At 45.4% G+C, this 15,109-nt stretch overlaps 1 protein-coding gene across 3 annotated transcripts in view; it reads right to left on the minus strand.

The window, feature by feature from the left end:
- Positions 1–15,109, minus strand: part of UBR2 (ubiquitin protein ligase E3 component n-recognin 2) — a 2,523,611-nt gene that overhangs the window by 754,888 nt on the left and 1,753,614 nt on the right. For all 3 annotated transcript variants that reach the window (XM_069608499.1, XM_069608498.1, XM_069608497.1), the window contains one exon: positions 13,873–13,966. In XM_069608499.1, coding sequence (XP_069464600.1) covers positions 13,873–13,966 — 94 coding nt within the window. The remainder of the gene's footprint in view (positions 1–13,872; positions 13,967–15,109) is intronic.

Below are 15,109 nucleotides of genomic sequence, written 5' to 3' on the forward strand. Positions count from 1 at the left end.
GACAGCCTGATCACCCTCAACTCCAGTAAGTTGATGTGTTCCTGAGGCTCCATGGGAGACCACAGTCAACTCACATTCAGATCCAACAGGTGAGTGCCCCAAACCAATCAGAGATGCATCCATGACACCATCAACTGGGGCCAAAGTTGATGTAACAACACGCCTCTCAGCAAGTTGTCTTGCACAGCCCACCACACAAGCTCATGATTCACCTGGACCGTGACCTGTAAAAGGTCTAACATGTTGCCCTGAAACTGCAACCATTAGCAACAGGGAAGCCACAGAAGTGATATCATGTGCAGCCGCACCTCTAGCACCACTAGGATGCAGTAGGCCATGACGCACAGAAGACACAGACATGGGCTTGTTCCTGGGATTAGAAGACCTTGACCATCCGAAAGATGTTTGCCACTCGGTCCTCGGGTGGCGATGTCATGCCCAGGCATCTGTCCCAGACTGCACCGATAAATTGGAGGGACTCGAACGGCGAAACTTGAGACTTTGAAGTTCAGGGAAACGGCCAGGCTGTGTAATAGATTGCACGCAGGGAGAACAATCTCCGACACTAGATCTGGAGAGCAGGCTCGGATGAGCTAGTTGTCCAGGGAGAGAAAGACATAACCTCGCTCCTGAGCGAAGCTGCCACCACTGCTAGCAGCTTGGTGGAAACACTGAGAGCCAAAGGAAGGTTGAAAGGCAGGACCTCTGAAACAGTAGTGATGTTGGCCGACCACAAACCGTAGGTACTTCCTAAGTTTCCGATGAGTGGGCATGTGGAAGTAGGCACCCTGAAGGTCCAGTGATACCAACCAGTATTCAAGATAGAGGGCTTGCAGGATCTGGGCTAGTGTAACCCTCTTGAATTTCTGATTGTACAGGAACAAATTTAACAGTCTCAGGTCCAGAATGAGACGCAAGCCCTGCTCCGTCTTCGGCACCTCAAAAAAGGTGGAGTATCAACCCTTGCCTCGTTCCTAGTGTGGTACCAGTTCTATTGTGCTCTTTGAGAAAAACTGACTGGCCTCTTACAAGAGGATTAGATCCGGAGACCAGTTAGGGGGTGAAGGCTGTGGTCCCGAAGACACTGCATGAAAGGGAGACAGTTACCCTGTTTAACAACCTCTAAGGCCCAAGCATCGGATGTGGTCTTGACCCATTCCTTGCAGAACTAGGAAACCGTGGTGGAAAACCTCAGAGGTTTGGCTCCTTGAGGTGTTGATAGGACGGTGGCTGCGGCCGCTCCTCCTCTGGGGGCAACTCTACCCCTCAGGAAGCACTTGCACTGTAGTCTTTACAGGGCATCCTGGCCTCAACCCTGTGGTGTAGAAGCCTGAGGGACAAAAACACATTCCTCTTGCTCAAGATGGGGAGGGATATTGCATGGCTAGGCCCAATGACTTCGCTGTGGCTTTTGATGCATGGAAATTCAGGAGGGTGTCATCAGCTTTAACCCAAAACAGATTTTGGCCATCAATGGGCATCTCCAGCTGTTTGGCCTGGACATCATGATCAAAGCCAGAGGTTCTGATGCAAGAGTGGTGCCTGAGCTCTGCGCTTGTGGCCATGGATCTGCCCACACAGTCAGCTCTGTCTAGTCCGGTTTGCAGAATATGGCGTGAAAATTCCCTGTCTGTCACCAGACAGGAAGCAGTTCATCTCTCCCTCAGGGATGTGCTCAGCCGCATTCACCACAGCGGACCATAGGCTACAAAGAGAATTTTGCCAAGGCGCAAGAAGTGTTTACAGCGCAAAGGGCAAGGCTGCCTGATGCAAACACCTGCTTACCCCAAGCATCCAGTCTCTTACTTTCCCTGTCAGGAGGAAGAGAGGGGGCTGTGGAAGACTTCACATTGGCAGTTGCGGCCTGCACTACCAAGCTCTGCGGGAAGCCATGAGTGGACAGGAATACCGGGTCAGAGGGAGCAGGGCAATGCTTCCTGGTCAGCTCCCCGCCAACTGCAAGGGCTTCTTCCATTACCTCCAGAACAGGGTCTTCTACTGCCACATTGCAGGATAGCTGTGTGCCTTCTGGTACCCTCGTCCAGGATGTCTGTTGATTCGAACTGAATTTTCGGCCTGGCCAGGCAGAGAGCCCCAGGGTATCGTCCACCTTTGCCATCAGTCTATGAAAAGAAGCCCAAGGCCTACTGGGGTTAGGAGCTGGAAGAATATCCAGTTTAGGGGAGGTGTCTAGACCACTGGCCTCTTGGAGGTCCATGGCCAGCCCCTGAACGTCCGCACCCTCTTCATAGAATTCCTCTTGAAATTCTCCCTGGAGACCAAGGGTTCAAACCCAAAGGGAGCATGGTCCCCCTCCTCATTGTAAATGTCACTTACTTGTAAGATTTGAATGGAAGAGGCGCAAATTCCAGAGGTTCTTTGGTGCCTGTTGTACCGACCGGCGTGGAGTATGCTTCGGGGCTGGCACCGAAACCTCAACGCCTGAAGCCCGAGTCGGGCAGAAGAGAAGCTCTTCCTTCTCCTTGGCCAGGCTCGAGCCTGTAGGAGTGTGGGAGTGGTCCACAGCGGGCCCTGCCGGTTGCCGAAGACCAGTTGGTGCCGGGGTGGAAACCATTGTCAGCGGAGCAGAAGGCGCCTAGGCCAAATCAGTGGGCAGCTTGGCAAAAATGTTGAGCATCTTTTGGCGAAATTGCTCCCATTTCTCCGGCTCTGGATAAACTAGATCGGTAGCTCTTCTTTTTGAAAGAGGAGGAAGAATGCTGGTGCGAGGGTCCACTCAAAGAGCGGGTGTAAAGACTGTAGGGGGGGGGTCTGTATTTCTGCCCTCTATGTGGTTGGGGCAGAGGCACAGAGCACCCCAGCCAAGGTTCTCTATATGGTAGAATGGACTAGCAACCAAAGGCCTGAGACACTCAGGAGGTGATGCAGGCTGGTTCTTAAGTACAGTGAGTCCCCAAGCCCCCACAAAGGAATGTCCATACTTTATATGCTACCTCAGATGTTTTATATAAAATAAGGTTCAGATTTATATAACACTTTGTACTCAGGCAACACTATTCTAATAATGGCAACAGTAAATATACTCTATGTGGTGCCACACTATACTCAGATTCACAATAAATGGACGAACTGCTGACAGTTTCTAAAAAGCATATTATTAAGCAAGGTTTAACTTCATAGATCAATGTAGAAAGACAGGTTAGTTTAGGAACATTGGCAGTATACTTTCTTTAGACTTAAATAGTGATACTGTGTGAGGATCTCCCCACATGGGCAGCCTGAAAGGGAATGATTACGGTGTACTTTATCTTGTATATTATGCCAAGTCCAAATAAGTTCAATAATGATCTGCTTTTCTTTCTACAGGTCCCACCACCCTAAGGTACCCGAGATGCCACAGGAGAAAAGGATCCAAGACAAATTTGGGACCCCCCACCCCCGGGATGATTCCTGAGGCTGGAAGATGCACTTCCTCATCACAGTACCTTTGGATCCTTGGTAGGCAAAGTGGTGGAGTTTCTTGGCTTTACTCAATGGCACCCCTCTAGATGGACCCCCTTTGGAAGAAGGAGTCACTGGGATTCCGGGATCAAGAGAAAGGAACGAACCAAGTAGTTTTGGAAAGGCAGCACTTGCGATCTTCATGGTGGTCTCCTTTAGTGGGCCGGTACTATGGCTGTGGACGTCCTACGAAGGTGAAATTTGCTGGGGACCCTGATAAGGCCTGGCCAAAGAAGGCAAGACTCAAGGAGACCTGGGATGCCTTTTGGTGGCGACGGGTGCAGTGTCAGAAGTAGGTGTTGAGATTCAGGAGTTCACGGTTCTTCGATGCTGCAGCACAGATCTCTGGATGGCTTCTGGTGACCTGGACTCAAACACTGGACTCAACTGCAGACCCTCATCAGTCTGGACCCTCCGGACATCCTCATTGGATTCTGGTGGCAGGAACCCACCGGCAGGCACTCCACTGCACACAGCGACCCAGGATCTTCTCTGGCATGGAAAAGTGATTGGATGTCCCTTCAAGGATTCTTCAATCAAATGGAACTTTTGCAGCTCTGGGTGTCAAGCAGCACTATGTCAGGATACCCCCTCTTCTGGACGATACCCAGCAATCTGGCTTCCAGTGGTCACGAACACTCCTCCGGACCCTGGTTGACAACTGGACTTCTTCGGATCAAGATGTCCAGGCACTCCTCTTCTGGACTCACGAAGATCCCTTCTCCGGACAGCAGGCACACAGGACTGGCTTCCAGGGTACTTCGGAAGAAGAGCAGCAGGTGCACGATGATCCCTCGTAGCCCAGGATGAGTTTGCCCATCCAGGTCCTCTCTTGGATGAAAGTTTGGAAAAACACAGCGGCTTTCGGATTTCTATGAAGAGTAGCAGCAGACATCTTCCTCCAGCTGGGTTCCAGGGAACAGCTTCTTCTTGCTTCAGCTTCAACTTCAGAACATCAGTTTCAAGATTTAGCTTCTGAACAAATTGGTGAGTGAGCGGTCCCTAGTTATACACATGTGTTTCCCGATTCACTCAGGCCGAGCAGGGCTCAGTCAGCCAATCACACACAAGCGAATTCAGGAAGGCAACCAATCAGGCTCCCGGGCATTCAGGCCATTCACCCCAAACCAGACACCAAGAATGTGGACTGGAGTAAGCACCTGTTGAATGTTGTTAGATGCACATAGTTTGTGTAAAGAGAAATTGTACAATTCTGTAATAGAAGTTGGAACGGGGTCTAGGGATCTGGAATGGAAAGTAAAGGGAAAGGCAGTAAGAAGATATATATTAAAGGATGTGGATCACTGATATGAGGCTCCAGTATATTAATTTAATAACAGATTGATGTATAACAATGGCGACGAGGGGAAACGTAACCAGTGAGAAAAAGAAACAGAAATACTGAGGCAGAGAAAGAAGAAAAAAAAACGGACACTGAATGAACAATATCGTGAAACAAGAAAGGAAGGGCATTGGAACAAATTAAAGAAAGGTAAGGCGCGCATACAGGTGTAAAGCGGACTATTATTAAAACAAAAAAAAGAAACATTCAGTATCAAACAATATGCATGTAAGGTTGGGAAAGGCACTGCATCTTTCAAAATAGGAGGACAAACGGACTTGCTTAAAGCGCAAGCGTTTCACTGAGCTGAAGACGAGCGTATGAAAACAGACGAAGGTACCTTAAGGCATCAAAGACGTGCTGCCATTTTGACGAAAAGACGCATTTCAAACGCTCTGCTCTCGTAACAACACTACAACAACACTGATACATGAGATAAGTTCCGGGAGAAACGACGAAATGATATGAAAGTGAACGTTATGGATTTGACAAACCGGGCAGAAGAAAAACAATAACAATAAGGTTAAAGTGGAAGTGAAATATTTAAGCAGCACTAGCAAATGAAAGTAAAAAGGACAATAAAAAGGCTGAAACAATAACAAAAAGAATACATATAGTGAAGGGCAAATTGAAGTGAAGTGCCCACAACAAAGAAATAAATAACCCTGCATGCAAAACAAGAAATAAATACAGTACAGTAAGACTCTAAATAAACCATTGGATAAAATGTCATCTGGTAATGCAAATGGGGACTCAAGCACAAATTCTACTCAAGTTGTATCTGGGGTATCAGTGCACATGAATCCAGTCAATTATTTAAGGCGTCCAAACCCTTTTAGTCTAGAACCTCAATAAGATCTAGGTCAAAGATGGCAAGAGTGGCTAGATGAGTTTGAGCAGTTTTTACGAGCAGTTGCGAATCAGAATGCCGTAAATAAATTGGATATATTTATAAATTTAGTTGGTAAAGACCTGAAAAGTGTTATTAAGACAATAACGCCAGAGGAGAAAATTACAGATCATCTTCTGATAACAGCAATCAGCAGCAGGCTGGTAATTCCTCCAAACAAGGATTATGAGAGATATATATTCAAACAATGCACACAGGGTCTGAATGAATCCATTGCACAATTTGCATTAAGATTACAACGGAAGGCAGTATATTGTGGCTTTGCAAATTACAATGATAATGAAGCGATAAGATTACGAATAATTGAGGGATGTGTGTCATCTCAATTCAGGAAACATCTATTAAAGAAACCACTTCCATTGAAAGAAGTACTTGAATTAGCAAGAATCTATGAGAGAGTTGATACACAGGCGGCGAAGATAGAAAATCCAAAGAAAATGGACACTATTGCTGCGAAAGGACAAAATATACCATGGCAGAAGAGATATTCTAATATGTTATCCAGAGAAGCACCTCGTCAGGATGGTTGGAACAATTTTCGTAGGAGTCCGTTGGAAAGACAATGCTACAGATGTGGATTTGAATTCCCGCACAAAGGGCAGCGTCCTGCTATAGGTCAATTATGTCTATGATGTGGACAGGAAAATCATTTTCAGACAATGTGCCGAGAAAGAGCAATGGCACCTGTATATTGAACAAACACACCAATGGTTTCAAACCGTAGGTATGATCGTCAAAGAGTTTTCAATTTAAGATCACTTCCAGAGAAAGAGGTGACAAGGTCAAGTGGACTAGCAGAAGCGACTCAACAGGTTCAACAACCAGGATTTGTAAGAGCAATGGATAATCTACAAATAGAAATGTCTGAGCAGAGGAGTCTGAAACATGATCAAGCTGTGAAAGCATATCAGGGTCAGAATCAAGGAGAGGTACGGATTGGAGGATTATGCGGAGGATGGGGAGATCTGGGAGAGAGATATGTTGAAAAAGAAAAGGATTAAAGAATGGACTGATATCAAGAGGAAGTCGAGCAACAGTAAATTAAAAGTGGGAGAGTCTGTTCTGGTGCAACAAAAGCAGCGTAGAAAATTGGATTCAAGATACAGACCATTGCCGTTGCAAATAGAGGCGATTAAAGGTCCTATGGTGACAGCTGTGGGAGATGACAGATAAAATGGAATGCTTCATTTTTTAGAAGACTGTTTCAAGATGGTTTTGATGATTTTGAGGATGAACATGTAGCCGATATACCTGAAAAAGAAATAGATTTTCTTTTTTCTGATGACATTTCTGTAGGGTCTGCTGATGTTTCAGAAAGCTCTAGGTTGGTGGAGCCAGAATGTGATGCAAGTTCTGAGCTACATGATGTAGTTCCAAGGAGTCGACATTGTAGGATGAGTCGAAGGCCGGCTCGTTTAATTGAGCAGATGTAATGTGATCCTGCTATACTGTAAGTACACATTTATTTGTTCATTTATAAAGATAAACTAAGATGATAAGTAAGGGGGGGGTTGTTGAATGTTGTTAGATGCACATAGTTTGTATAAAGAGAAATTGTAGAATTCTGCAATAGAAGTTGGAACGGGGTCTAGTGATCTGGAATGGAATGTAAAGGGAAAGGCAGTAAGAAGGTATATATTAAATTTATGAGGCTCCAGTATATTAATATAATGACAGATTGATGTATAACAGCACCCAACAGTTCAGAGCCCTACACTGAGTTCGCTTCAGTTTCAGTCAGGCCCGGCCCAGGCATTGTGTCTCACAACCGGACACCCACAACACAGAATGCATATTGCCTCCTCACTTCAGTCCTACAGGTCTCACCCCAAATGTCTATCTACAACGCACAGTCCCTGGGAAGGCTCTAGCCAGTCTGGCAGGAGGCAGCCCCAGAGCCATTTATGTCCATTCCGCCCAACAGTCATTCAGGGGGAAGGGGGCAGAGTCAGGGATTCCCAGGACTTTGGGGAACAAGGGGCAAAAGCAATAATAGGCTACAGTGGAAAATCATGCCTTGTTCAGGAATCCATCGATTTCTATGGCAGGGGCTGGGTGTCCCAAAAAATTGAGGACACTCAGACACTGTCAAGCCAGAAGGTAGCTGCCACCAGCCCATACCCTGCTCTGTGAGCAACACACAAGTGCCCCAAAACACACACAAGGAGTACAAGGGTGTACCCCCACCCATGGGTGCCATTAGGGTATCCTATGGGTGTTGTTCACCCAAAAGAAAAAATGAGCTGATCTGCCAGAGGTCCAGGCTGGACCTCAGTGGTAGAAAACACACAGAAAAAGCACAGAGATAAGTGGTAGGACAATGACTAGGAGGCCCTGTCCCTCCAAAAAGCATTTCCAGCATGACGGCAGGATTTCTTGCAATGCTTCTTTCCCTTACACAGAGAGGACCTCTCCTCGGACCAACGCTCCGTTGCCCCAAACGAGACTGTGTAATATGATCCTTTTTCTTGTGGACAAAGGTGAAAATGTTTGACTCCCGTTCCCAGAGAGGCTTCGTGTGCATGGACTGACGCGACGCACAATCCTGGGTGTCGTTTTCCACGCCCAAGTAGTATAAACAAATTTGGTGACGATATAAAACAGACATCTGCGGCTAAAGTCCATGCACAGTTTGAACTCTGAGGTCTGTGCATGGTTTGGCATGGCGACAACCAAATGGTAAATTCAGATGATGTCCTACTGAAACAAACAGTGTTTGGAAAAAAGGAACGACCCCTCAATATATACTGGCCCGACGTCCTCTCCAGCGTAGAGCGCATAAAGTTGCTGGACAGAGAAGACAAGAGCCATGCTGCACCCCCTGACAGTGGAAAAGTTTCTAAAGAACAGCTGCGCGATGGATAGGATATCATAGAAGAGGAGTTTTTGGGAGGAAGAAATCCCTTAGAAAGAGAATGCACCATTATTGCGAGACACTATTTCACTTAAGTCTATGAAGTGTGTTTGTGTACCTGCAAGTAAAGAAATCAGATGAATCAATATCAATTATTGAAGGAAGGAACTTCATCCGTCTTGTAGCCAGTATTTTTCCATATGTTAGCTTATTGTTTAGCAATGCAATTGGGCAAAATAAACCACAATCTGTTGCATCTTACTCATTTAAAGCAATACAGTGGTAGTGAATACACCCACAGTGCTTGCGACCCATTTAGATACCAAGAAAGAATTAAATAAAAGGTGTTGAGCAATGTTCTCCAAGTGCGGAAATGGTTGGCTTTCATGTACACATTATTGTCCATGTTCGCAACAGACTAACGAGGTAAGCCACTTCGTGGGCATGCAAAAATGTCAGTGTGTACTGGTGCTCTAATGCCGGAGTCAGATTGATTATGCTTAGTGACCTATTCCATCCGAAAAGAGTTTGGAAGCGACGCTTTCCGTTCCACTGCAATTCTTTAAAAATCATTGTAAGAGGTGCATCGTGCACCACTTTTTCCAAGGATAAAGGATAAAACAAATATTTCATATGTTATTATAAAGAGAGCTCATCACTGAAGATCTGCCAAAGTATCTAGCAAAAGTACTCCTGTGCAGAGAAAAAAAAATGTGCATACACCAAAAAAGCATTGTATGCTCAGTATAAACAATAGGTTTAGTTGTGGCTATTCATTTGTGGACCTTGCTCAAAGAAAACACAGAAAGTGTTTTATGCCACTGGAAAGAAAGCACTTATCTGTGGTTCACTGATTATTGTAATCAAATGCTTTCTTACATCGTTATAGGGGTAATTGTATAAATCTGTTTTATATTGTGGGTGTGACAATTTCCGACTAGATGTTTTTATCTGCCTAGTATGTATTTCAAAGGCCAAATAAATTATTGTATGCATTTATACTTGCCTGTCTAACTGGAATTACTGGTGCTGCTCTGTGTGGACTCATTGTAGCCCTAGACCACTTTCACACCCCTCCTGAGCCAAAGCCTTGCCGCTCTGCTATCTTACCTTGATTGGGTTTGGCTAAAATCTCAGTGTGTCCTTGTTCACAATAATAGGGTGGCCTCTCAAATGCTACCCTCCCAGGGTTCATTTTGGAAATCCATCTCAACAGCGACCACTATATGTACTCGTGTATCTGAAGTAATATACAACCATTATTTGGAGTGCAGGGATAGTCTCCCTCCCACTACCAAGGTGTGGAGGAACACCACAAAGCAGTTTTGATGCAGTTGTGGATCCGGAGGGAACAGTCACAGTATCGGTCTTGTTTTTGCATCTCTGCCTTTACCTGGTCAGGAGAATCATTTGGTCTTGTTTAGCTATGGCTTGGCCCTTGCCCCTTTGGCTAAAGGAACTGAAGTAACGAAAAGGCCTAGATCTCCAGCACAGTGTCAATGTGTGTACCAATTGTTGCCTTACTAAAAGCCCCAAAGGATTTGGCAGCCGCTTTGGATGTTTGCATTTTTCTAGACCGTCATTGGCCTTTGGTCCTAACAGGTGTTCTCTGAAGGGCATGTCAAAATGTTTTGACTGTGCATCCGGGGCAAACCTGGATGTCCTTAGCCATGAAAATTAGCTTTTGACTGAACCAGTGTCTTTAGCCCGGCCCAAGCAGTCTGCAACATCTGCCCCCAGCCTGCAAGGCTGAACATCCAGTCTACTTCCAGTCGGTAACAAGGTCATTAAAACTATCCCTCACTTCACCTCCAGGTATATGTCGCGCAGCCTCTGAGATGACTTCCTACAAGGCGTGGGTATATTTAGCAAAGGCATGAGATGTGCTAAATGCTTTCAGTGCCATACTACCCGATGCAAAGACATATTGCCTTTACTCTCTGAGGGAAGGGTACAAAAAGATCTTTCTGGCCTGCATGAGAAGGTAGCACTGGGTCTTCTGGAACCACTAAGCGAAATAAAGTAAACAAGTGTGGTTCCGGCACGTAAAATAGCCGGAACGTAGCACGCGAGTACGCGATGACGTCATCGCGCACGAGGGAACGCGAGTGTGATGACGTCACACGCGGAAATCATATTTAAACGCGCACAATATACACAAAAAGTGCGCCGAAACAAGGAGCCAGGGAGAGACAAACGGATCGCGCCCCAGAGCAGCAGGTAAGCTTATTAAACCCTTGATTTCCTCAAGGTTTAATAGTAATTTGACCGCAAACTAAAGGAAACCTGACACCAAAAAATATGTGCTTTTGTGTTTAAATAGGGCAAAAAACCCAAAGGAACTGTATAGTTGTGCCCACAGAGAGTGCATAGATATATGATATGGCATTTGTAACGCGCCTATACACAAGTGTTTCAAGGCGCGACGAGGCAGGGAGGGAGGGGGGAACAAGGGGAAGACAGACAACTATCCTACTAGGCCAGGTGTCATTCAGACCGCGCAAGTGCAGGGGTAGGGTGAAGGGAAAAAGTGCAAGGGGAAGGGGGAGTGCAGTACAAATAAGTAGAATAGAAATAAAATAATAAATAAATAGGGCCAGCTGGTGGCAAATGCAAGGTAAGTGCAGACAAGTGCTGGGGGGGGGGGGGCTGTAGGGATACAGAGAGAGTCCCCCAGTGCAGGGGTTGCCAGGGAGGCAGTGCAAGTGAAGAGTGACTGGGCCCAGGACGGAGGTCGGTGAGAGTGGCCCAGTTGCAGAATCAGTGCAGTTTAGGTGAAGAATTTAGCAGGGGAGAGGGAGAGAGAAAGCAGAAGTGAAGAGGAAGGTTTTGAGGTGCTTCCGGATAACATGTTGAATGAATGAACTTTGGCAAAACAGGCTCAAGGTAAACACAATTGGTGAGTGCCACTTTTACAACAGTATCCTTTTCTTGTGTTGTTATAATGTTGCGAATAGAAAAATGAAAGCCATTATGAAAGCTGTAAAACAATATTATGATGAAAAAGCCTTATAAGACTTAAAAATGATGTCTAAAATTGTATCACTGAAGAAAACTTTTCTTGTTAAAAAAAAAAATTCTTACTTTCTTTTTGACTTACTTACAAAAATGTATTTTGTTTTTCCAAAAAATAGCAATAAATCTCTCCTGATGATCCCTTGTGATATAAGCAAGGGAGAAATACGTGTAGAGAGTAAAAGTTCATATATGGAATAGAAAAGATAAACTTTTGAAAAGAAACTTGACAAGTGTGAAGAACATTTATTTGGCACTCGCAATTAAGAACCTAAATATACATGGAATGTCGCAAGTGGATATGTATACAATTTGAAAAATAGTCTTCTGGAAGGCCTTTGACAAATAGATCTGTAAGATTCCCACTGCAGAGCCTCAGATACCTTTGACATTACCCACCTATGTGTCGTGTTTGGATCAGCATATGGGTTAGACTGCATTAATCCAAGTTCATGAGACATACCGAGGACACCCAGTGTTCCTCAAGCCAGTTCAGATATTCTTGCCCCCTCTGCTAATTAGTCCTTATGGAGGTCGGTTTGCACTCCCAGGAGGGGTTTGAACCCAAAGAAATTGGGTCTGCCTAATCATCAAAGATGGATTAAAAAAAATCTCATGATTTCAGTCGATTCGACAATGTACTTCAACGGCAAAGTAGAACTTGGCACCACTTTTGACGACTGGTCCTTTGAAAGGGATGTCGAGGTTGGCATGGAGTGTTGAGGAGGCATCAACAGTGGTGGACTGTGTCTACGCTACTTGAGAAACCATTAAGGAGGCTTCAGTACCAGAGCTCTTGGGGTTGCGCAATCAATGTTTTGTGGACTCCCTACCAGCGGTAGTGTCCGATTGCTTTTGTGGATCCATTGCCACAGCTGTCTAAGCTGCTTTATTAAAGATCTCAAGCATTTTTAAACAAAACTCTCCCCATTGCTTTGTCAAGGAAGATTTAGAAAGAAAGTTTACCTTCTCTTTGTTGGGGGAGAACTCCAAAGTTGAAGAATGTCTATGACACCTTCTTTGGAGATGAAGACGAATGGCAGGACTACTGTAGTGCAAGAGCTTACAGTGGTTGTTGGCTCTATTTTTTGGGTCGCTTTGGGGACTTTGCAGGGATTTAAAGGCAGGGGTCCCCAAAGTCAATTTGAATGCACTCTTGTTCAGCACTTTCAGTTCGACCAACACCTCGCACTCTGCAACTTTGTGTCTGGTGTGAAGGCACCAAAGGCCAATGCAATGCGGATCAGAAATCGACATCTTGGGATCACAATCTGCGCACCATTTACACCCCAGATACCTTAGGAGTAGACATGTTGATAAAAACTAGTGCTCTGTGAAGCATGCTGAATAAAGTAACAGCAGTCACAGGGCCCTGTGCGGGCTATATGTATGGACGCTGACATCGCATTCAGTGGTTCTCTGTGAAATTCTCAAATATTAAAGGCGGCACACAAAAAAGACCGATTTTTCTGGCCGATTTCGTGCAGCCTTTAATAGTCACCAAATATAATTTTTTTAACCTCACCATCACCTCTGAAATCAGAGGGGTTTTACCCCCTAATCCGCTCATTAATCCTGCACTAGTGTGCGACAGGGGCGTGAAAGTTAAATTTAGAAAGACTGCTCTGTGCAGTCACAGAGTAGTCTTTCTAAATCTGCCATTTTAAAGTTTTTTAATTTTTTTTTAAACAACATTTTCTCTGAATACCTATCCTGCATCAAGACAAGCAAGTGTCGAGGGATCCCGAAGCGGAGATTGCACAGTGTACCTGCTGGTGAAAAGGTTTCCAAGATTACCTGCAAAAATATATATTAGATGAGGAACCTGTGGGAGGATACTACACATTAGAAATGGCATCTGCAGGGATTCCCATTTATTTGAGCTGTGAAGTACATAAGCAGTAGATTTGAAATGCGTGCTAGGAAGCCGATGAGCAGGAGACAATTCCTGGCACCAGAAGGTAACAAAGAGCAGGGAACAAAACAGTGCAAGCCAGGACAACAAAATCATTGCATAATTGTGACTAAGTGATCAAGCATGGACTGTTCAAAGGGTCTCTGGTCATTATCCCTTACTGGGGAGGACATCCCTTTACAGTGGTGGAACGGGGGCTGAGAGATAGCCCTGAGCAGGTGGCAACGTGACAGGTGGGAATGGGTCTGAAGTGGAGTGTACAGTCTCATGCATTATCATAACGAGGAGAACACATTTGTGTCAGAAAAAGAAGAGGGCAATTATTTAGTGGACCAGGGTAAAACACATGAACTGCCCTTATGCTTTATACATACCTCTGCCAACAGTTGGAGTGCATAATATGTCCACAGCTGCCAGTGTGAGTTCCACAAGCCAAATCTGGATGCATGAATAGGGGATCATATTTTTCTATGAAAGAAAAACAAGCATTTAAATGAGAATTATTTTCTAGAATTTGTAATGAAGCGGTTAGCTGTATACAGTGATATTTATATTTCTATGTCATGGTGAATGTCAGCTACAGCGATTGCTTTAACCTTAAGACTTTAAAGAATACCAGTTACTTTGCTCTAGAGCACTATACCACAAAAAGCCAAGAAGACGGACACACCCACTCCAAAGTTAAAACAGTCCAGCAGCTGTATCTCATAACATTCACCTTTTTAAGTACAGTACAGGGGTTCTCACAAAACAGGACTAAACAGACAATTTGTGCAACAGCTCAACAAATGTCAGAATGTCATGCTTATCGTTTTTTTAACAACTTTATTTAAGAACCAGTTGCAACAGGTTACTTTCATTTTCATCAAGACAGGCAGCCATGCTGTGTCGCCCTTACGGACTGAGCCCCACCACCCTCTCCCCCACCCCCTCCCTTAAGTATGTAGCTCTGAGACCTCCTGTCTCTCATGACCCCTCCTGGACTGGAGGCCGAAGACGCTAAAAGCGTAAAAAATGTCTTGCAAACCGTGGCTGGAAGGATAGCACAGGGAACGTTCTATTGTATTCCAGGATGGGGGCACAGAAGTCTGTAAAGCGTTGAGGTAGCCCTTCTTTAGCCACTGTGACTATTTCGGCAACAAGGATATCCCAAACTTTAATCCACCATAGTGCTAGAAGGGGGGCCTTCATGGGTCTTCTACTTGCGGGCAAAGGTGATCTTCGCCACCAGGAGGAGTGGGTGAGTAGCCTGGCGGTCGTTCCCGATTTTGGGTAGCACTCTGGCCATGCATCTCCCAGCAAGACCACCTCTGGGATCACTGCCAATTTACAGCCAGTAATTGCTTCAATAGTCTGGAGAACCTTCTCCCTAAAAGCCTCCAGCAGGCCGGGTCCAGAGACCTTTGAAAGTGATGAAGGCGCTCCGGGGGATAGTACCACTGATAGAGGAGTTTGAGAGCGCATTCCTTCTTGGGGTGCCCCAAATCTGTTTCCCAGTGGGACATACATGCAGGCCTGGAGGATAGAATGTCGTCTTGTAGCAGCTTGTACAATTTGGTGATGAGGCCCCGACGCTGGCCTTCCTTTAACGCGAGCTCCAGGGGCGAAGCT

The sequence above is a fragment of the Ambystoma mexicanum genome, chromosome 4q (assembly GCF_040938575.1).
Source record: "Ambystoma mexicanum isolate Mex_15411 chromosome 4q, UKY_AmexF1_1, whole genome shotgun sequence".
Classification (NCBI taxonomy): domain Eukaryota; kingdom Metazoa; phylum Chordata; class Amphibia; order Caudata; family Ambystomatidae; genus Ambystoma; species Ambystoma mexicanum.